Source organism: Oncorhynchus kisutch, linkage group LG15 (genome assembly GCF_002021735.2).
Source record: "Oncorhynchus kisutch isolate 150728-3 linkage group LG15, Okis_V2, whole genome shotgun sequence".
Classification (NCBI taxonomy): domain Eukaryota; kingdom Metazoa; phylum Chordata; class Actinopteri; order Salmoniformes; family Salmonidae; genus Oncorhynchus; species Oncorhynchus kisutch.
The window spans coordinates 57,695,910-57,718,190 of record NC_034188.2 but is presented as its reverse complement, the minus strand read 5'-3'; the positions used below and the strand labels follow the sequence as shown (position 1 = coordinate 57,718,190).

Here is a 22,281-nt window from a genome sequence, read left to right as displayed (position 1 = left end):
AGGAAATCGCTTAGCAATTTTACCGTGAGGCCAATGGTGACTTTAAAACTGAGGATGGATCAGCAACATTGTAGTTACTACACAATACCAACCTAATTGACAGAGTGAAAAAAAAGGAAGCCTGTACAGAATAAAATATTCCAAAACATGTATCCTGTTTACAACAAGGCACTATAGTAAAACTGAATTTAAAAAATGTGGCATAGACATTAACTTTGTCCTGAATAGAAAGTGTTATGTTTGGGGCAAATCCAATTCAACACATCACTGAGTACCACTCTTCATATTTTCAAGCTTGGTGGTGGCTGCATCATGTTATGGGTATGATTGTCATCGTTGTAATTTTTTTGTGGATAAAAATAAACTGAATAGAGCTAAGCACAGGCAAAACACCAGAGGAAACCTGGTTCAGTCTGCTTTCCAACAGACACTGGGAGACAACTTCACCTTTCAGCAGGACAATAACCTAAAACACATGGCCACATATACACTGGAGTTGCTTACCAAGACGACATTGAATGTTCCTGGGTGGCCTAGTTACAGTTTTGACTTAAATTGGATTGAAAATCTATGGCAAGACTTGAAAATGACCATCTAGCAACAACCAACTTGACAGCTTGAATAATATAAAAATGATGTGCAAGTATTGCAAAATCCAGGTTTGCAAAGCTCTTAGAGACTTACCAGAAAGACTCACAGTTGTAATTGATGACTAAGGTGATTCTAACATGTATTGACTTGGGGGTGTGAATACTTATGTAAATGAGATAGTCTGTGTTTCATTTAAAATAAATTAGCAAACATATCTGAAAACACGTTTGAACTTTTTTCATTATGGGGTATTGGGTGTAGATAGGTGAGGGGGAAAAAAAGTCAATTTAATCCATTTAGAATTCAGTCTGTAACACAACAAAATGTGGAATAAGTCAAGGGGTATGAATACTTTCTGAAAGCACTGTAGTACACTACTTTTGACCAGAGCCCTATGGGAATAGGGTGCCATTTTGGGATGCACACATGGACTGTGGTGTCTTTTCTGTTTGGGATCTATTGATTGTTGTTGCTACCCTTTACAGGAAACAATTGAAATCCGTTGCTGTAGTTCTGGATAGTCATGTGACTTGAATGAGTTTAATGGCTTCTTGCCAAACAAGGTTGTACTACCTCATGCTCTGTGTAGATTTTAATCTGTCTGTAAGGGGTGCGTAACTGGTGGCAGGGAAGTCAGACGCAGGAGAGCAGAACTAGGTATTAGACGGAGCAGTTTAATAGCAAAACCAACGGCATAAAGAAATAACCAACATGGGTACAAAACCTGACGCGCACCAGTCAACATGTGCACAAGCACTTACAAACAAACAATACCACACAAAGACATGGGGGGAAAAGAGGGTTAAATACACAACAATTAATGAGGGAAATGAAAACCAGGTGTGTAGGAAAACAAGACAAAACAAATGGAAAATGAAAAGTGGATCGACGATGGCTAGAAGTCCGGTGAAGCCGAACGTCGCACGAACAAGGAGAGGAACCGACTTTGGTGGAAGTCGTGACAGTCAGCTTCTCAGTGTTACAGTTTCATTATAGGACATCCAATCCTAAACTATGGTCAAATAATCTATATAATAAGCTGAAATAAACTATTGCTTATTATTACCATCCGTGAATCATCCAAACACTTAAATGAAAAGTGAATCTAAGTGTGTGCGATCTTAAACTGAAGGTATATTTTAGCTGAAGCTGGCTGGAATTATGCTATACCAATTTGGCCACATACAGTCACCAATGTGTGTTTGAACTTTGAACCCAATCTACCCTCAATGCATGTGGGTGCTACACAGGGCAAACCCAAATCCGGATGGAAGCACCTGTAGGCTCCCGAGTGGCACTACGGTCTAAGGCACTGCATCTCAGTGCTAGAGGCGTCACTACAGACCCTGGTTTGATTCCAGGCTGAATCACAACCGGCTGTGATTGGGAGTCCCATAGCGTCGTCTGGGTTAGCCCGGGGTAGGCCGTCATTGTAAATAAGAATTTGTTCTTAACTGACTTGCCTAGTTAAATAAAGATTAAATACATTTTAAAAATTGTCCTGGCCCCTAGGCACCCCTCACCTGAGCCCTGGCCCCTGGGGCTGCTGGCCAGACAGATGTGGTTGATGCATTATTGGTTCACAAGACACCTTGGAAACCAGACAGTCCCAACCAGGCCCATTGTATTCTCAGGCCCTTCCAAAGTGACTGTGTGGTTTTAGATGTGCTTGTAACGAGGTCTCTGTTGAGGGGCCATGTTGACAACAGCCGGGGCCTTGGAACGCCACAGTGTCCAACATGAAAGGCCTCTCCTCTGCATAATCACACCCCCTTTCCCAGAGGAGCAGCCTGGGTCCCACAGGGACATTAAGGGGGGCTGGGGTGTGTGGGGAGAGGTTTAGAGCAGGGACGGAGGGGTGGAGGGGTATTCTATTGGTGGGGTTGGGGTTAGAGACAGTAGGCTGTGGTACTTGCATCAGATGTTATTGTTTATGCAGGGAGAGAGGGAACAGTCATTCATGGGCGACGGCTGGGTTGGCCGTTGGCGTGGATAGACGTCTCTTTCAGAGAAAGAGGAGGTTATTCAGTCGCTCTGCTGAGTCATTTCAGAGGGGAGCCTGTGTGTTCAGTTTACCTCTCTCGCTTGCTTTCTCTCTGGCTCTCTCTCTGGTCACATGACAGTGTGGTCAAGGGGAGGAGGTGTGTGCTTGTGTGTGACTGTACGTGCGCAATGTGGTTGTGTAAAATATTTGTTGAAGCAATTTGCAAAAAAAGTCTGTGTGTGAGTATAGCGAGTGTATATGTGTGTGTACTGTGCAGGCATACTTTGCCTGTGTGTGTGTATGCGACTGTGCGTGTGATTGTTCAGGCGAGAGCTAGGACACAAGGCCTGGATTAAATGGTCTGAGTGAGGCCCGCTGGGACGCGGCCCAGACAAAAACACAGCCTTGTGTTCAACAACTGCCTGCGTCCACCACTGACTGACCCCCCCCCACCCACCCCTCGACTCACAATGACACATAGGGAGAACGAGAGAGAGAGAGACAACTTAGTAAACTGCTTTGAGAGAGAGAGACAACTAAGTAAACTGCTTTGTGCAAATCCACATGCAAAACAGGAGAACAACCAGAGGGAGCTCAGAGTTGATTAATTCTGCCTTGTTGTTCTCTCTCTGTTTTCTGCTTCAGAGCGAGAGCGGCTTCTGGTGTGACGGACAGGGTGGGAGGGAGGAGGGAGGACTGCATTAGACAGACGCATACTGTCGATGGGCTGTCCCACCCCCTGGCCTGTCGTGCTGAGGGTGGCAGGCAAGACAGGGCAGAGGTGGGTTGGGGTGGAGTAACTCCCCTGGGAAGAGACTGGCCTGGGGATGGGACAAGGACTAGAGAGTCTGGCTTTGGTACCGGGGTTGGCATGGCAACAGTGACGTAGGGCCACTGCCAAGGGAATGGACCAGGAAGTCATTTATGGGCGCGCGAGAGAGGGAGAAAGTGCTAGATAGAAGGGAGGGGGATATGACTGAAGAGAGAAAGAGCAAGGAGGCGGCGGGGGAGGAGAGGAGAGACGGGCTTATCTGATTATTATCTTTAGAGCTCAGGTGAACAGCTGATGCGCTCTGTTCTTTTCAATTCAATTACAGACAGTCTCAAGGGATGTGGGACTGTGTTTGATTTGGATGGTATGTTCACGCATGGAGATGCATCATGTCATTTAAATGATAATATGACATCCCCTCGGTGGGGTGTGTTTGTGGACACTGAATGTATACTTTGTGGCACTCACAGTAGCTCTGGTCCACATTAGCAGCACTATTGTGTAACATGTCTGCTTCACACAGGCTGATTCTCTCAGACGGGCCACATGCGCACCAGCAGATTCATGGTGGCGTCCAGCTGCACTGCACAGTCATCTAATAACTTTGCCATTGAAAATAACCGTCTAATAACTTTGGCACTGAAAATAACCATCTAATAACTTTGGCTTTGACAATTGATAACAAGGGAATCAGTGAGTCAGATTTGCCGACTGAATTTTTTTTTCTCAAGAACATGGTTTCTCAGAAGTTTTTTTTCCCCTGTACGGTGTTTCATCTCACTAGCCTATATCCTACAGTCATGTATCACTAGCCTATATCCTACAGTCATGTATCACTAGCCTATATCCTACAGTCATGTATCACTAGCCTATATCCTACAGTCATGTATCACTAGCCTATATCCTACAGTCATGTATCACTAGCCTATATCCTACAGTCATGTATCACTAGCCTATATCCTACAGTCATGTATCACTAGCCTATATCCTACAGTCATGTATCACTAGCCTATATCCTACAGTCATGTATCACTAGCCTATATCCTACAGTCATGTATCATTAGCCTATATCCTACAGTCATGTATCACTAGCCTATATCCTACAGTCATGTATCACTAGCCTATATCCTACAGTCATGTATCACTAGCCTATATCCTACAGTCATGTATCACTAGCCTATATCCTACAGTCATGTATCACTAGCCTATATCCTACAGTCATGTATCACTAGCCTATATCCTACAGTCATGTATCACTAGCCTATATCCTACAGTCATGTATCACTAGCCTATATCCTACAGTCATGTATCACTAGCCTATATCCTACAGTCATGTATCACTAGCCTATATCCTACAGTCATGTATCACTAGCCTATATCCTACAGTCATGTATCACTAGCCTATAGTCCACTGTATATTTCTTGGGTTTTGATAAATATTTACATTCAGTGCAGATACAAATGCACAAGACATTGGTACAACAACACTAAACTAGCCCTCTACTTGAAGTTGAACTTGGTAAACAAAAGTGGGTCTGTGGACAACGCCTGCTTTTTGTCAATCATGTGGCGCAGTGACAAACTGATCAACATCTTGTGTTGCATCACATACTGTGTTTTTGTGTAAACATGTCTCCATACTGGTTGAGGCAGGTCAATTTGCAGTGCAACAGCACGAAAGGGAGAGCATGGCTATTGTTTCCGACGATAGGAGCTATATTGAGTTTGTCCTCGGGACAATGGGGGCCATAGAATACCAGGAATCTGTTTGGTAATGTCCATGCTGCAGGTTGGCTCATCCAGTCGCCTCAAGCAACACGCATTGTTATGGCATCCTCCATGTATTATTACATCACACCAGGAAGTAGACAGCTATGCTTACATTATGCTATGATGGAACTTTCCCCCGTAAGTAACACCACAAACAATCTATGTTCATATTTTTTTTTTTTACTTCTCCTCCCCCTGGCCATATCGCTAGATATTCTTCCTCGTATTATTTATACGAGCGTAATTTAAATCATTGAATCAGGACACTGTACACCAACGAGCCCAGCTCCGTTCTGTTTGTGCATGTTTATTTGAGACATGAGTCATTTGCTTGCACAGTCACTAAGGCATACACATTTCAATCGTTCCCAGTTTCCTTCTCTCTGTTTCCCTCTGTCCTCAAGGCAACCCAAAATATATAGATAGTCCTAGCAACTTTACTCTTGCCAATTCCGTGTGCAGATATCTTGTTTGAAAGCTGCCGTCGAAGGCCGGAATCACAGGATCGAGCATAGGGGGGCTGAGAAAGAGGCATGGTGAGACGCAGCTCCCTGTGTTTTGGAAGAATGGGCTCGAACTTCTAAGGAAGCTGGCCGCCTTCTCACACAACCATCAGCGCATTCCAGCCATTGTGTGTGTTTCTTTCCCTATCCTTCCTGTCTTTCTCCCTTACTCTCTTTCCTCCTCTTGCTTCCACTCACACTAATACAATAGGAAATGTAACTTTGTGTCTGTCTCTATTTCTGTCTTTATTGAAGTTTTTCTTTTCCCCCTTCCACAAACCCAGCCCTTGTGACACAGTCGCTCACTGATTCCCTTTTACGTGGTCAGAGCAAGCCGATGCCTCGTCACCCAGTCTCAACATATACAGTTGAAAGAGAGGACTCTCTGTGCTGGTACACACACACACTATAATTATCCCCAAGATGCCGTCAGCTCTCCTAGTTCCCCAACTTACAGCAGATGTCAAAACCAGGGAAGGAGGCTTGTGAACTTGTTCGAGGGAGGGCCGTGTGTGTGTGGGAATATAGTGGGTGTGAGACATTGTGTATATACGATTGTGTGTCACCTCATAACCGCAGGGCATTGAATCACACACAGCGGCGGCAGACAGTGCCCGTGCTGCACCACCATTGCAGCAACAATGTGATGTGGTGTCCCCACCATTTCTAGAATTAGAAGAGGCTAAAAGCAGCAGCACCTCCTGTGGGGAGGGAGGCTCTGTCGAGGGAGAGAGGTACTCTGTCTAGTCAGGCTGTCCCTGGAGTGGTCCTCTCTCTAATTAGCAGAAAGCTAGCAAGTGTTGGAGGGGGACGTGCGTCCATTTTCCGAGAAGCAGCTGAGCTTCATTATGAATGAATAAATGAGTGACAGTGGTGGAGGCGGGCTAACCTCCTCCTATCCGCCTGTCTGATGTTCAGTTCTTATATTGTGAATCAGGGATTGTGATCATCCCCCACTTTCTTGCTTATCTTCATATGCACTATAATATGCACTATAATATATATATATATATATATATATATACCTGTATATCAGTGTGACTGTGAAGAGTTCCAATTCTGGGGCAAAAAATACTTGAATAATGAAATAACATTATTTTAACTCGCTTCTGCTCTCTCTCTCTCCTCCAGCTCTTCAGAGAGGTACGGATCATGAAAGGCCTCAACCACCCAAATATCGGTAAGTGCCTTGGCTACACTAATCTCCCCAGCTTCCAGGTTGTAGTGCCGCAGGGCATACCCCACCCCAGAACATCATCAGCCTAACATCCATCCTCACGCAATGTTCCCCTTTACTGTCAAAACAGATGCTGAGCAGGAGTCAGGACATGTGATATGTACAATAGTCCCCCACTGAGCTCAAAATGATCCTCCTTTCCAGGGGACTCACTCACTCACCCAGACCCCATCGCACTGCCCCTGTAATGGCCAGAGTGTGTGTCCCAAATAGCACCATATTCCCTATGCGCCCTGGTCAAACATAGTGCACTATAAAGGCAATAGGGTGCAGTCGCTCATGTAAAGCCAGGACAGTAGACTACCTCCATTTATTATGAAGCAAACAGTCACATTTAATACTGAATGCAGCTGAACCATAAACTGCTGTACCGTACTGTTGGCATTTACAGCACATCTCCCTTCTCTAAGGAACACACAGTCAATCACTTTGTGCATTATGAACTGTGTGTGTTTGTTTGTGCCACTATACTGAGTTGTCTGTGTGTGTGTTACAGTGCAGCTGTTTGAGGTGATCGAGACAGAGAATACGCTCTATCTGATAATGGAGTACGCCAGTGGGGGTGAGCAGAGTACCTCCCCTCAATCAGTATCCCTCTATTTCTCTTTCTCATCTGTTTTCTCTCCACCCCGCCCTCACGCTTTCCCTCTCCCCGGTACCTCTGACCCATCGATTGTCTTTTGACCGCCCTCCTCCCTCCCTCTGCACTGTCATTGTCTCTCCCTTTCCTTCATGATCACTTTCTCCCACTCCACCCCCCCTCCCTTCTCTAATCCTCACTCCCCTCGGTTGTCAATTTTTCCTCCCATTCTGTTTCTTGCCAAATAAGGAGCTAATAGCCAAGCATGTGCCCCCCCTCCTGATCTCAACCTCACTGCTTTTCTCCCAGTGGATGTGCCCTCTAGCATGAAGCACTTACTGTTTATAAACACAACACACACACTCATGCACTCATTCACTCTCTTTCAACTCTCTCACACACCACCACCACATATTCCCAAATACATGCATGGGTCACAGACATGTAGACATGCCCATGCATCCGTCACATCAATAAGGTATCCAGATGTGACAGTGGCTCCCTGTACTTCATGACTTCTCTCTCTCTCGTTCTATCACCCTTTGCCTCTTTCTTTCCCTTTCTCTGCTGCCCTCTCCATTTTTCTCTCTGCCTCTCTCTCTCTCTCTCGCGCTTTTTCACTTGCTCTTTCTCTCTCTTCTCTCGTTGCCCCTCGCTTTCTCTTTATTTCTCTCTAATCTCTGCCTCTCTCTTCCCCTCCATCTCTCTCTCTCTCTCTCTGTCATCATCTTCCTCTCACTCCTCTCATATCTTCATTAGCCGGTCAATTATCACTCAGTAAATGACCCAAAGTCAACCATAGGGCCAGGGATCAGTGAGATGAATGAGGCCCTAAAGGCTCCATGATGAAGATACTGATCCCAGATCAGGCTCAATTTAATAATCCATCTCACTTATGATACTACAGCTGTGCATGCTCTCCTATGTTTTAGGGGGCGCTGTACTGCTATGGCTGACCCTGTAAAGCAACACATTTCATTGCACCTATCCGGTTTATGTTACAATTAAGCATATTTTTAAATATTTGTTTTATGTTCTCCTTAATTCTTACATTGTAATTTCTCTGGTATATTGTGGCATAATGCCATCATCGCACACACACACACACTCACTCACTCACTCACTCACTCACTCACTTACTGTGTGCCTCATAGAAATACAATATCATTATAGTATAACTCTTCTAAACACACTATATATATACAGTAGGGGTGTGCGGATCAGCTGTTTGTTCACCTGCACCGGCCTGCAATTTCTAATAACCCATCCGCAACCGCCCGACTACATGTCGTAAAGTGTAGATCTGAGGTTCACACCCGACCCTAATCCGCAAATATAACAAATGTGCTACACAGTCAGAGATGGCGGAGAAAAACACTTTTTTATAGGCATATGTTCATTTCCAACATTTTTGCAGGCTCTTTGTTAGTCAATGTCTATCAACTTCTATAATTAGATAAATGTAGATACTCTTCTGTCATTACTTGTTGCCCTGGAAGACTAAATAAAACCTGCTCACCAGAATAACGTCATAAATTGATAGAATAGATGCTTCAATCTAGTTGACATTGGTAAGGTTTTCTCTATCATCTCTGCTTCACTCGCTGGGAGAAAATGCAATGAATAAAATGTTTTAAAAAGGGATTTCCAAATGACATCAGTTTAACCGGATTTAAGAAAATGTATAGCTGTGAAACTCCCCTACATGTTTCTGATAAGATTGCAGTAAAGAGTGCACCTTTACAGACGGCCCCTAACTGCAAATTCATTCTTTCAAGATACTGAAATAAATAAATCATATTCTAGAGTCAAAATGTGGTGTATCATTTCACTGTAAGTAATGCTTCATTCTGCAAGATTTCATGTTATATTTGAGAGGTTACAGACCTAAATTCAGTGTCCAGATTTCAAGCTACTATTCCATTTAACTCACCTGAACAGTAGTTCCCTTGATGGGCCATTTGGAAGTCCCCGTCTTGTGACTGTTGAATTTGTATAGCGCCTCACAATCATCACACATATCATAGCCGGCACTGCTATCATCTTGCCACTTCACCAAATCTTTCCCCAACATTAGACTACTGTTCTGTCCCTCCCTTCGATTTATTTTCAACTTTCCATTTTGCAGCTTTTCTCTTATCGAATTAAACTCCAGCATTGTCCTTTTTGCCTCTGTGGATCGAAGTTAACTTTTTCTGCCTAAGTTCCCAAAAGCATTTGGCAATTGGCGTGTATTCTGCGAGCATACAGTTAGGCCCTAAAGCTTAATCTGCACACTAACGGCAGATAAAAGTAATGAAAGAAAAACCTTATTGTAGCCTCCAGATATATGAATTGCGCAAGAATGATACATTTATGAATGCATCATTTTCTCTTTATTCAACACGGCCACCACCCACCCTTCCTTCATTTAATTTCATGACCATTAACCATCTCGGCCCGCGGATATAAGTCACAGATATACGGTATAAGTGCCTCAATTACAGACGATTCAAGCAGACAAGGTGTTGTAAGCCTGCCTCTCTGTTTGTTGATGTGGTGTGTCTCTCTCTCCCTCAGGTGAAGTGTTTGACTACCTCGTGTCCCATGGGAGAATGAAAGAGAAAGAGGCTCGGGCCAAATTCCGTCAGGTGAGACGCGACCAAAAATGTATAATCGCAACAAAACCCGGTGAATGGTGCTGAGTTGGCCTGTATTACATTGCAAGCATTACTGTAAGCTTGTATGTGTCCGTGTCTGTGTTTGGCATCTTTACTGTGACTTGTCTCACTCCCCTTCTTTCTCTCTCTCTCCCGCTCTCGCTCTCTGTCTCTCGCACTCTCCGATCCCCCCTCTCCCTCTACATATATCTATATCTATATCTAGATTGTGTCTGCTGTACACTACTGTCACCTGAAGAACATTGTTCACAGGGACCTTAAAGTACGTGACCGGTTCAGACCTGATGACTTGGGCTCCTTTTCTTTGTCCAAAATGACAACCACTCATTGATATTATATATGAATTCATTAGCATATGTGAAACACTGATCATCACATTCCTGAAATGAGCATACAACCTCAGCCTGAATTGAACAGATTTTCAGTCCTTAAAGCTGCACTCGGTTATCTTCACCTGTCCCTGCAGGCGGAGAACCTCTTGCTGGATGCCGACTCCAACATCAAGATTGCAGACTTTGGCTTCAGTAATGAGTTCACCATGGGCAACAAGTTGGACACGTTCTGTGGCTCCCCTCCCTACGCCGCACCGGAACTGTTCCAGGGGAAGAAGTACGACGGGCCCGAGGTGGACATCTGGAGCCTGGGGGTCATCCTCTACACTCTGGTCAGCGGATCACTGCCCTTCGACGGGCAGAACCTCAAGGCAAGGCCTCCCGCAGCGCAGCCAATTGGCCTTGGCTTTGTCTGAGTTTCAAATGGCTCTCTATTCCCTACATAGGGCACTACTTTTGACCTGGGCCCATATGGTGTGGTCAAAAGTTGTGCACTATATAGAGAATAGGGTGCCTTTGGGGACGCAGACTGTGTCACTGAGGTGTCAATGTCAAGACGGCGTGTGTCTGGTTTGGATGTTATTTAGTTGATGCATTATGTGATGTTTTTGCTTACTAATGCTTTCTGTGGTCCTGAGCTGATTAGTTCATGTTCACATTTTATTTTCATGTTCAGTTGATCAAGAGAAGGAACACCTTGTCTTTTAGTCCATTTGCCATTAATATGTCTCGTGTTTTGTGTAACGTTATATAACGTTATGTGCACGTTTTGGGTAACGGTATCTTTATGTGTTGTTCCCTAGGAGCTGCGGGAGCGTGTTCTGCGGGGGAAGTACCGCGTGCCTTTCTACATGTCCACCGACTGCGAGGGCATCCTGCGCAGGTTCCTGGTGCTCAACCCCACCAAACGCTGCACCCTGGAGGTGAGGAGGGCAACTGCAGGCGCCACTCAGACATACAGTACACGCAAGCACACTCTCACAAACCCACACACACCCTGTTTGTGGCATCTTTAACACATCGTTTTATCCCTCCTCATTAGCAAATCATGAACGACAAGTGGATTAACTCTGGCTACGACGGAGAAGAACTGAAGCCTCATATAGAGCCCCTGGAGGACCATAATGATGCCAGCCGCATCGGTGAAGTACTCCCCTCTCTAACTCCCCTCTACTCCCTACCTACGTATTGTATGCTTCCCAAATGGCACCGTTTTTCATATTTAGTTCACTGGCCCCTGGTGGTAGTAGTGCACTATTGTAGGGAATAGCGTGCTATTTGGGACATACCCACCCTCTTCTTTCTTTGAGCCTGTATCTCTGTCTAACGTCCCTCATCTCTCTGCTCGCCTCCAGAGGTGATGGTGGGGATGGGTTACACCCGTGACGACATCAAAGACGCTCTGACCACTCGGAAGTACAACGAGGTCACTGCCACATACCTGTTACTGGGACGCATGAATGAGGTGAGGCACAACGAGACAACGTGTGTGTGTAAGAGAGGGTTTGGATAGAGGTAGGGCAGCGAGAGAGAGAATCCTTCCTCATTTCTGCGTTGCCTGTGTTCCTTTTAAAAAGTCACCAGAAAAATCTACAAAATTATCCCCCTCCGCTTCCTTAGCCAACCGTGCTAACAAAAATCCTCGGGGAACACCTGGCGTGCCTGTCTGCCACAATACGTGTGTACGCATGCCTGTGTGTCCACACTGTCCACAGTCACCTGAGTCCTGATCCTAACGTGTGTGTGTGTGTGTGTGTGTGTGTGTGTGTGTGTGTGTGTGTGTGTGTGTGTGTGGTCAGGTGGAGGGCAGCGAGTCTCGGTCAACCAGCAGTCTGAGCCTGGCGCGGGTACGGCCCAGCACCGTCATCAACGGCACCAGTAAACACTCCACCTCCTCCACCACCTCCGCCTCAGCCTCCTCCTCCTCTCACAGCAAGACCACCCAGCGCAGCGCCTCCACCTACCACCCCCGCAGGAGGCACAGTGACTTCTGTGAGTGGGCTGTCTCTTATTCTACGTCCCAAAATGCACCCTATTCCCAGAGCTTAGAGCTCTGTTCAAAAGTAATGTACTAGTCAAATGTCGTGCACTATAAAGGGAATAGGTAGTAGTTATTGTTGATATACATTACTGGCACACCTATATCTTCTCTGCAGATCCTCTCAAGCTCTGTCAGGTTGGATGGGGAGCATCACTGCACAGCTATTTTCAGGTCTCTCCAGAGATGTTTGATTGGGTTCAAGTCTGGGCTCTGGCTGGGCCACTCAAGGACATTCAGAGACTTGTCCCGAAGCCACTCCTGTGTTGTCTTGGCTGTGTGCTTAGGGTCGTTGTCCTGTTAGAAGGTGAACCTTCGCCACAGTCTGAGGTCTTGAGCACTCTGGAGCAGGTTTTCATCAAGGATCTCTCTGTACTTTGCTCCGTTCACATTTCCCTCGATCCTGACTAGTCTCCTAGTTCCTGCCACTGAAAAACATTCCCACCGCATGATGCTGCCACCACCATGCTTCACCGTAGGGATGGTGCCAGGTTTCCTCCAGACGTGACACTTGGCATTCAGGCCAAAGAGTTCAATCTTGGTTTCATCAGACCAGAGAATCTTGTTTCTCATGGTCTGAGAGTCTTTAGGTGCCTTTTGGCAAACTCCAAGTGGGCTGTCATGTGCTTTTTACTGAGGAGTGGCTTCCGTCTGACCACTCTAACATAAAGGCCTGATTGCTGGAATTCTGCAGAGATGGTTGTCCTTCTGGAAGGTTCTTGTATCTCCACAGAGGAACTCTGGAGCTCTGTCAGAGTGACCATTGGGTTCTTGGTCGCCTCCCCCCCTTCTCCCCCGATTGCTTAGTTTGGCTGGGTGGCCCGCTCTAGGAAGAGTCTTGGTGGTTCCAAACTTCTTCCATTTAAGAATGATGAAGTCCACTGATTTTTGGGGGACATTTAATGCTGCAGAAATGTTTTGGTACCCTTCCCGAGATCTGTGCCTCGACATAATCCTGTCTCATTGCTCTACGGACAGTTCCTTCGACCTCATTGCTTGTTTTTTCTCTGACATGCACTGTCAACTGTGGGACCTTATATAGACAGGTGTGTGCCTTTCCAAATCATGTCCAATCAATTGAATTTACCGCAGGTGGACTCCAATCAAGTTGTAGAAACAGCTCAAGGATGATCAATGGAAACAGGATGCACCTGAGCTCAATTTCGAGTCTCGTTGCAAAGGGTCATTATGGGGTGTTGTGTGTAGATTGATGACGAAAAAACATTTATTTAATCCATTTTAGAATAAGGCTGTAACGTAACAAAATGTGAAAAAAGGGAAAAGGTCTGAATACTGTCCGAATGCACTGTACATCCATTAGTGTCTGACCTAACCCATTAGTGGGTGTTTGTTTTCCAAATATCTGTCCGTCACTACCTCTTCACTTGTGTTTTAAATGGTTGTGAAGTAGGATTCCCCTCCGTTCTGCCAAGTTTGAGAATGTTTGCTTTGTGTGAATGAGAGTGTGAGGTCACCAGCCACCACTTTACAATTGGGTGAGATATTCATAATTTGTACATTGCCCACTCATCTGTCAGTCTATAATATGCTGTTTATCCCAAACGACTTACAGTAGTCCGTGCAGACATTTACATATGGGTGGCGCCAGCAGAATTTAAACCCACCATCTTGGTTTTACAAGTGCCTTGCTCTACCAACTGAACCACACAGGGCCGGACTTTGATTCTCATGTCGTATCATGTGCCCTGTCTGTCTGTTGTGCAGGCGGTCCAGCAGCGCCCCCATCCCATCCCAAGCGTAGCCCCAGCAGTGTGGCAGGGGCAGACAGGGAGCTGAAGGAGGAGGGGGGGCGCATGGCGTCCCGGAAGGTCAGCAGCAGTGTGGTGGGCAGCCGTTCCATCCAGCCTCCCTCCAGCCCCATGGTCAGCAGCGCCAACAACCCCAACAAGTCAGAGATCCCCGACCGCCGCAAGGAGATTATCACCGCCACGGTGAACACGCACACACACACACATACAGATAGGCCATATTCCAGGCTGACTGCATGTCTGCAAACCACATATAATAGAGTTATCTGATGCCAGACTGCGCTGTCGAAGGCGTGCCACACAACCATTAGTTGATGCAATGCAATGTGTGCAATGCAGTCGGCTTACAACATGACCTTACAAATAACTGTACAAAAAAAAAAAAAAAAGAAGGGTTAACACCATCAAGAGACAATGTTGCAAGAGGTTAATGAAACTAAGATCAGTGTGCGGGGGAATGAACCAATAACACTACGAATAGAGAATCTACAGATTCATGCTCAACTAAGATGTGGACAGAGAGAATAGAGATTCAACGCTTAGCATATAGGGAGTCAACATCTGCTAAATATGCGTATGTGACCAATTCGATTTGATTTGATGAACAACAGCAACAGTGTGTATGGAGAATATGGAGATGAACCCGAGATGAACCCTTTGAAGGGCTCAGAGGCGCTCTGACAAGGTGGACTGAGAGTGACAACAAAAGTTCAACACGGATACTGTGGTTCCTTAAAGTGCACTCCTTTTGACCAGGACTCATAAGTAGTGCACTATAAAGGGAATAGGGTGCCTTTTGGGATGCATCCACTGACACTGTGATGTGGGGTGTAGATATTATCAGAGTCAAGGCTTTGAATAGACATGAACATCCCTAGCGTTATGTGACCATTAGACAATGTCATCATATGGAGGAGTGGACGGATCTACAGTAGGATGGATGCCTTTCTGAATTTCACCAAATCACAATCAATGTGTTATCTAACTGTCATTCTCCCTGACTTTCAGAACAACGTCCCAGCAAGTGCCATGATCCGCCGGAACACATACGTGTGCACCACGGACCGGAACAGCACAGACAGGCCCTCCCTGCTGCAGAACGGCAAGGAGAACAGGTGAGCAGAGCATTTGGGTTTCATGTTTGTGTTTGAGTGTTGCACGTGTGCTTCTACATTTGTTGAGTCCTTGAGAATAATAGCAGGGATACATTCACTTTCTCAACATTCTGTGTGCATACATAACCTGTGTGTCTTGACTGTACTGTAGTGGTGTGTTTGTGTGTAGTACTGGAGATAAAGAGCTTACTGCTGTGTGCCAGAAGGGGGGGGGGTTATCATGTGACCTAACGTCCCAGCTCAGGGCCACGTGGACTGGTGGAGGGAGGGGGTTGGAGATAGAAGGGGAAAGTGGGAGATGGCAGTGTCCCAACTTGACCAGCAGGCGCCTTCTAGGCCCTGTCAATGCAATGCCACGATAGACGGGCTGACGGGACACATACGTGCTAGAGCGCACACACACAGTGCAGCCGCACAAACAAATACACCGCTGCACACACACAATGATAAAATGCACAAACCAACACACTCGGAAACAGACACAAATAATAATGCTCATACAAACAAATGCATGCTGTCGTACAATTACATGATATAGACAGATACATTACACAGAAATACACAGAAATACATTCAACAGAAATAGATTACACAGAAATACATGGTCATAGTGATCATGCATTACATTCTACACATGTTTAGTTCCTGCCCCTGGTCTCTTTTGCTTTGGGGCTCAGGTTGAGGGTAAATGATTGTGCTCTGAAACGGCTGCAAATCAACCAAAGGACTCTAATGTGTCTGCCCTACTTGGCCCCTCTCCCTGTGGGTATGTCTGTCTATCAGAGCTCTGGTTATTTAGAGCGTTAAGTGAAGCGGCCCCAGGCCAACAGAGGCTAAGCCAGCCTAGCTAACCCAGCCATTCAGGGAGAACTGGAGGGAGCGGGCCAAGGGGACGAGGAGAGGAAGAGCTCTGCCAAGTGGATGAAAGGATGCCGGGTTAAGAGGGCATGGGGAAGGAGAGGTGGCTACTGCTGGACGTCCACACGCCAGCCACACTTCTCCAAGCAGATGGCTGAGATCTTCATTATCAGTCTGTCACTCTACCTCAAGCCCTCTCACCCTCTCTCTCTCTTTCTCTCTCACCCTCTCTCTTTCTTTCTATTTCTATGCTCACTTTTCTTTTCTCACTCTTTACCAGCATACCAGTCACACCCCTCCCACATCCCCCTTTCCAGTCTGTCCTTCCCTCCTCCTCCCTGATCCCCATCTCCCTGTCACAGTCTGTTTCCACCAAAGGCCCAGTTCTGATTTGGCCTCACAACCTTACCTCTGCTGAAAGCCAACACAAGTGGAAGGTCCTCCCCTGTAATGGTTCACCATCCCTCTGCCTTAACGCTCAGCTAACTCCCGCTAAAGCCTTTCTGGGTCAGATCCTTTGTCTCAACCGATACATTAGAACGATGATATGCCCTGGGTTGTCATACATTATGGACTGATCACCTCACTGTTAATGGTTGAGTGATGGATGAATGGGATGATGATCTGATTGTTTTGTCCTTTCTGCTCTCTCTCCTCTCTTAGCTCCATTTCCCATCGGCTGCCCCCGGCCTCGCCCTCTACCCACAGCATCGCTGGGGCCTCGGGGACCTCCTCCTCCGCGGGCTCCCGCCTCACCCGGGGCTCCAGCATCCGCAGCACCTTCCACGGTGGCCAGCTGAGGGACCGGCGGCCTCCCTCCCACGCCCCTCCCACCTCCCCCACCCTGTCCCACGACGCAAGCCCCCTGCCCCACGCACGTACCCGCGTCACCTCCAACCTGTTCAGCAAGCTCACCTCCAAGCTCACACGCAGGTAAGAGGAGAGTGAAGGGAGTGTGAGGAAGCCCTGAGCTTTAGCCCCCCAGTATAGTGACGACAACAATTCTAGACTAGTCCATAGTGAGGGTAGAATTCATAGCTTGAAGGAATTTCAGTAGAAACATCAGAAGTGTAAGTAATCCTAGTCGAAACAGCTGCAAGGGACAGGCAGCGTGCAATTTGGAGGATTCTAATAGATGTTAGTTATATTATACGATGCTGCGCGCGCCATTGTGAAATTCAACACTCGTCAGGGATAGCGACTGCCGTTTAAGCAATTAGATCAAATAAAGATCATGTACGGTCTAGCAAGGACAAGGATTACTATGAGCTGTCGCTCCTGTTACGCCCCCGTGTTATTTTACTTGTGGAAATCTGGAGAGATCTTTGTTAGCGGAGCACATTTAAACTGTTCATCTGTGTGCACTGATGGAGACAATCAACTTTAGTTTAGATAGCAGGCCTGAAGCAAAAGTCAAAATAAATGTTGATTGAGGCATATGACCATGAAATAGCGCCCTAAATGAGACTAGCATGTAGCAGAGGCCTTGGATCCATTCTGAAATAGACTTGGGGCTTTCCCATCCGGACCTGATATGCATAAATACATTTTTCAAATATAGAGACCCGTTCCGAACGGACCAGAGGACAACTCATCCGTATAGACCTGGTCGGATTCAGACCCGGACCGATCCGAGTGAGGGAAGCAGCAGAAAAGTCCATGTTTAAGCTACTTTATTAACCGGAATTGATAAAGCGCGAGGTAGAAAGAGGTGACGCTCAGGGCCCGTGCGTGAATATAAGCTACTGTGAGTGGGAGCGAGTGACACATGAACAGGGAGGAGGTAGGGTGAGACGAGAGACCGCAACCGACCAAGCCGACTCGTGCTATAGTAGACTAATAGCTGCCATAGCTAGGTTATTTATCAACCAATATGATTACGTAGTAACTGTCTTGACTGCATCAAACCAGGAGAAGCTAGTTAAGCTAGTAGCTAGCTAGCTAGCTAGGCTAATTGATGCAGCATGCTCTTTCTCGTCCTACAGCTACAAACAACATTCAGAATATAAAGTAACAGTCTATCTGTTGGCTCTTGGTCGTTGTAGCCTATCCTTTTCTTTTAACTTTAAATTCCATAATTTTAATTCCATCTCCATTGATTAGATATCTCCTGACCTTGGTCCCACACAGAGGCTCTATGACTATAGCCTATTGCCGCTTTGATGACTTGTGATGGGCCAACAACCAGCGACGCGCCACTCGTGAAAAGAGTAGCAGCATAAATTTGAAACTTCTCTCTCTCTCTCTCTCTACTGCAGCAGTCGCGTTTGGATCTGTATGGGTCCTTCAGGACAAGTCAGTTAAAAGTACACATACCTGTGACAATCAGAACAGACCCGTGTCATTATTTAGAATTCTGGATCCAGAACTGCTCTGGTACTGGATCGGGTCTCGGGTATGTGGATCCGTGAAGACCTCTAGGGTGTAGGCTACAGTGTTGGATAGTGTGTTAAGGAAAAGACAGTTAGGCTACTGTAGAGGAGGGCACACAAAGCCCAAGACAGGTGACAGTGACTATCAGTGATACTTGTAACCCTTCCTCAACATGGAGGACATTCGTCTTATCCCTAGAGAGACAGTGGAGTCAGTAAGGTGTGTGTGTCTGGCCATCGGTACTCAGACTAACACTGCTGGAGGGTCCGAAATGCTTCTGACGCCCCCCTCTCTCACTCTCTCCTTAATCTGCATTGATTTTCCTCAGGCTTACTTCCTCCTCTATTAACCACAGGCTTCAAACCCCCTCTTACCCAGTTCACCTTCTCTCTCTCTCTCTCTCTCTCTCTCTCTCTCTCTCTCTCTCTCTCTCTCTCTCGCTCGGTCTTGGCTGTTTTTTGGGGAAGTGCTTCATGTTTCTGTTTCTTAACTACTTTGCTTTTCCTTGTTAACTTTACTTTTCCTTGCCAATCAGCTGCAATCTTTTATCCTTCTTTTCCCCCTTTATCCATATCTCTTTCTCTCTCTGTCTTTCTTTCTTTGTCTCTCTATTTTTCTTCCTTGTTTCTCTCTCTTCTTCCTCGTAGGGTCAATCTTGACCCCTCTAAGCGTCCCAACTCAAACAAGTCCGTCTCGGGCTGCACTCTTCCGCAGGGATCAAAAACAGTTAGTAAGTTCTTCTTCCCATGTTTCTGGCTCCTTCTCTCTGTCTGCCTGTCAGTCTGTCTTGTCTGTCTGCCTGCCTGCCTGTCTGCCAGCACCTCCAACCCCTCGCCCACTCCCCTCTCATTCACAGCCTCAGTCTGTGCGCTGTGTCTGTTGTCTGAGTTCAGTTCAAGAGCTCGCCCTAGAGGCCACAGGTGACACAGCATACCCTTGACAACAACAGAACATTAGCCAGCAATAACCCTGCTTTCCAAAGACTTTTGAAATGCGCACACGCTTGTAGTACTTGATGTAGAAGCAGTTTGGGATCCTCTATACATTCTTCTTCTATTTTCAGTTCTTGTAAAGGCAGTTGGTTAATGGATGTGTTGTTGTATGAATATCTACCAAATGATTGTGGCACTTAAAACAATAATACATGATTGGACATGAAACATTTCTTTTGTTCTTATCTTTGAAAGTCAAATCAAAGGGGTCTGATGTGGCTTTGGACTCTACGGGCTGTTCTTTACCTTCTCCTAAAGCTTCAGGGTGCACCTCAACCTGATGACGTCTTCACTCATTGTGCAGTTGTGTGCCGTCCAGTTCTACCTTTTCACGCAATTGTAAGACGGCGACTCATTTAATGAACTCCATATATTCCTCGCGTTGTTAAAACGTCACCAGTCCCAGAGGCAGTACTGTGAAGCTGTTTCAGTGTTTTTGGTTTAGCCAACCTCCCTCTTTGCCACACAACACAACGCTATCACAAGGCCAAGGAGTTTCAGATTGGAGTGGTTTTGTTTGTAAGGAGCTGCTGCCATGCGTCCTTAGCATCGCTGACACTTCAAAGCAGGATTAGTTGCGTAATAGAGCCGTTATCCCCCTCTTAACGGGATCCTCTTCACAGTCCCAGCCAGAGGCACAGGCTTGTCAGTCCTTATCCCACCACTCCACTCCACTCACCATGGGCTCCACTCACTCCCTCTCTCCCAGAGAGATTTGACCCAACATGGCAGCCCAGACACTATCCCCACTTGCAGGTTTGTTTTAAGACACTCTACAGCTCAGATCTCTCCCCTATCATGTTAGATGGAGATTTTATAGAAGGAAAGCTCTAATCCTTTAAAGACACACCCAGTTCCTGTGATGGCCTTTGGGTTGGTCAGGCTGGTGGAGACGGCATTTGAAATGGGAAGGTTACGAACATGGCGACACTCTTTGTGGTGCTTGAACAGCAGCGCCCCCTTGTGTGTGTTAGATGGATGTGTAATGGGACATCTCAAATGCTGACCATACTTTAGTGGTAGTAGTCATTGGGCAAACACTATGTGCTTTCATTATGCTTTTTGTTAAAATGTTGGAATAAATGTTCTACAAACTTAGGTAAAAACCATCAGTTAGAATTGCCCAGTTATGTAACGCAACGCAAGCAGCAGCAGCTTTCTAGTCCTGAGCCTGAACCTGCCCTGAGCCCTTCATCTAAAAAACATTCCAAGTGTGGCTTCAAAGTGTATGTTTTGTTTTATTTGTTTATTTATCATTTCCGTACATTTCGGAAGGTTGATGTCACTCTGACTCTGATGAGTTGATGGTGTTGTGGTTATTTCTCTATTGGCTGTTGCTGAGGGAAGGATTGGAACAGGAAGGGGCGGGAACAAGGGATATTTCTCTATTGGCTGATTCATTCCTAACACACACTTTTGTCTTCGTCTTGAGGGTCACAGACGAACCTGAGAGAGTCTGCAGATCTCCGGTCACAAGGTGAGTGTCTACAATACAGTATGTCCCACTGTGATGAGAAACTATTTAATTACAGGCCCAAGATTAGTTTCCCCAAACCCAGTTGTAACCACATTCATTATGATCACACAATGCAAAACTGAACCCAGACCAGTTAGATAGTTGTGCTATCAATCAAAGACTTTCTGTATCACTCCATGTCTGCCCACCATTGGGCAGTATGACAGCTCCAGGACCAGTAGTTACTAAAGGCATTTCTATTCTCTCCCTCACACTGTAGCCTCGGCTGCACAGTCTCTGGTCAGACAGTCTCTGGTTAAATCCAGCAGGTAAAGCTCAGAGCATGGGTCAATGCAGCATTAGCTCTAAATGCCCTTGGTGTGACTCGTAGATAGTAGATGTGGTACTCTGTGATAGATGCCTGTGAGTGACTGCCTCTCTAATTATTTTCTGAAGTAGGTTCCTTCTGTGTGTTTTATCAAGTAGGTTCCTCAGTGTAACAACAACTTCAACTCCCCATCCATTGACATGAACCTCATTCTCACTTACTCAAACAATTTGAATAAATTATTAAAACCCATAATTATGTAGACATGCCGAATACACAGAGCTTCCACTTGTTTCCAAGAGTAGTACTAGTACTAGTGTGTGGTATTCTGGCTATGTCCACCGTTAAACCTACTCCTACTTACACAGCAGATATGTTTTTGCTAGCTTGTGACCGAGCATAGTAAGATGCCACCGCAAGCTGATTCTGTGACCCCCCCAGGACAGCATTCCAAAGACAAATGTCTGCTTTGAAATGTAAATCAATGCCAATTTTATTAGCTGTGCATACCACCAGGGCTGGGCTCAATTCCATTTCAATTGCAGTCAGGAAGTACACTGAATTTCCAATTCTCTTCAATGCTTTCCAAGGAGGAAAATGTGGAATTAGAATTGGAATTTGGTTTACTTTCTGAATGGACCGGATTTAAATGGATTTGGCCACATCTCTGCAAACCACAGACACCTCCAGAAATAACAATATAATGACCTGAATAGATATATATATACACACATACTACCGTTCAAAAGTTTGGGGTCACTTAGAAATGTCCTTGTTTTTGAAAGAAAAGCAAATTTTTTGTCCATTAAAATAACATCAAATTGATCAGAAATACAGTGTTAATGTTGTAAATTACTATTGTAGCTGGAAACGGCAGATTTTTAGTGGAATATCTACATAGGTAATATTCTTATTAAATACTT

General features: G+C 45.8%; 1 protein-coding gene across 7 annotated transcripts in view; it reads left to right on the top strand.

The window, feature by feature from the left end:
* mark4b (MAP/microtubule affinity-regulating kinase 4b) overlaps positions 1–22,281 on the top strand; it is a 51,795-nt gene that overhangs the window by 24,970 nt on the left and 4,544 nt on the right. For 2 of the 7 annotated variants that reach the window (XM_020503005.2, XM_031790630.1), the window contains 13 exons: positions 6,752–6,800; positions 7,354–7,419; positions 9,997–10,067; positions 10,303–10,359; positions 10,564–10,800; positions 11,233–11,352; positions 11,472–11,571; positions 11,785–11,894; positions 12,229–12,421; positions 14,193–14,419; positions 15,245–15,351; positions 16,873–17,142; positions 21,007–21,051. In XM_020503005.2, the coding sequence (XP_020358594.1) occupies positions 6,752–6,800; positions 7,354–7,419; positions 9,997–10,067; positions 10,303–10,359; positions 10,564–10,800; positions 11,233–11,352; positions 11,472–11,571; positions 11,785–11,894; positions 12,229–12,421; positions 14,193–14,419; positions 15,245–15,351; positions 16,873–17,142; positions 21,007–21,051 (1,652 nt within the window). Of the gene's footprint in view, positions 1–6,751; positions 6,801–7,353; positions 7,420–9,996; positions 10,068–10,302; positions 10,360–10,563; positions 10,801–11,232; positions 11,353–11,471; positions 11,572–11,784; positions 11,895–12,228; positions 12,422–14,192; positions 14,420–15,244; positions 15,352–16,872; positions 17,143–19,229; positions 19,313–21,006; positions 21,052–21,310; positions 22,169–22,281 lie in introns of those variants that run through there. The other 5 variants (XM_020503004.2, XM_020503007.2, XM_031790629.1 and 2 more) reach the window with 5 other exon arrangements.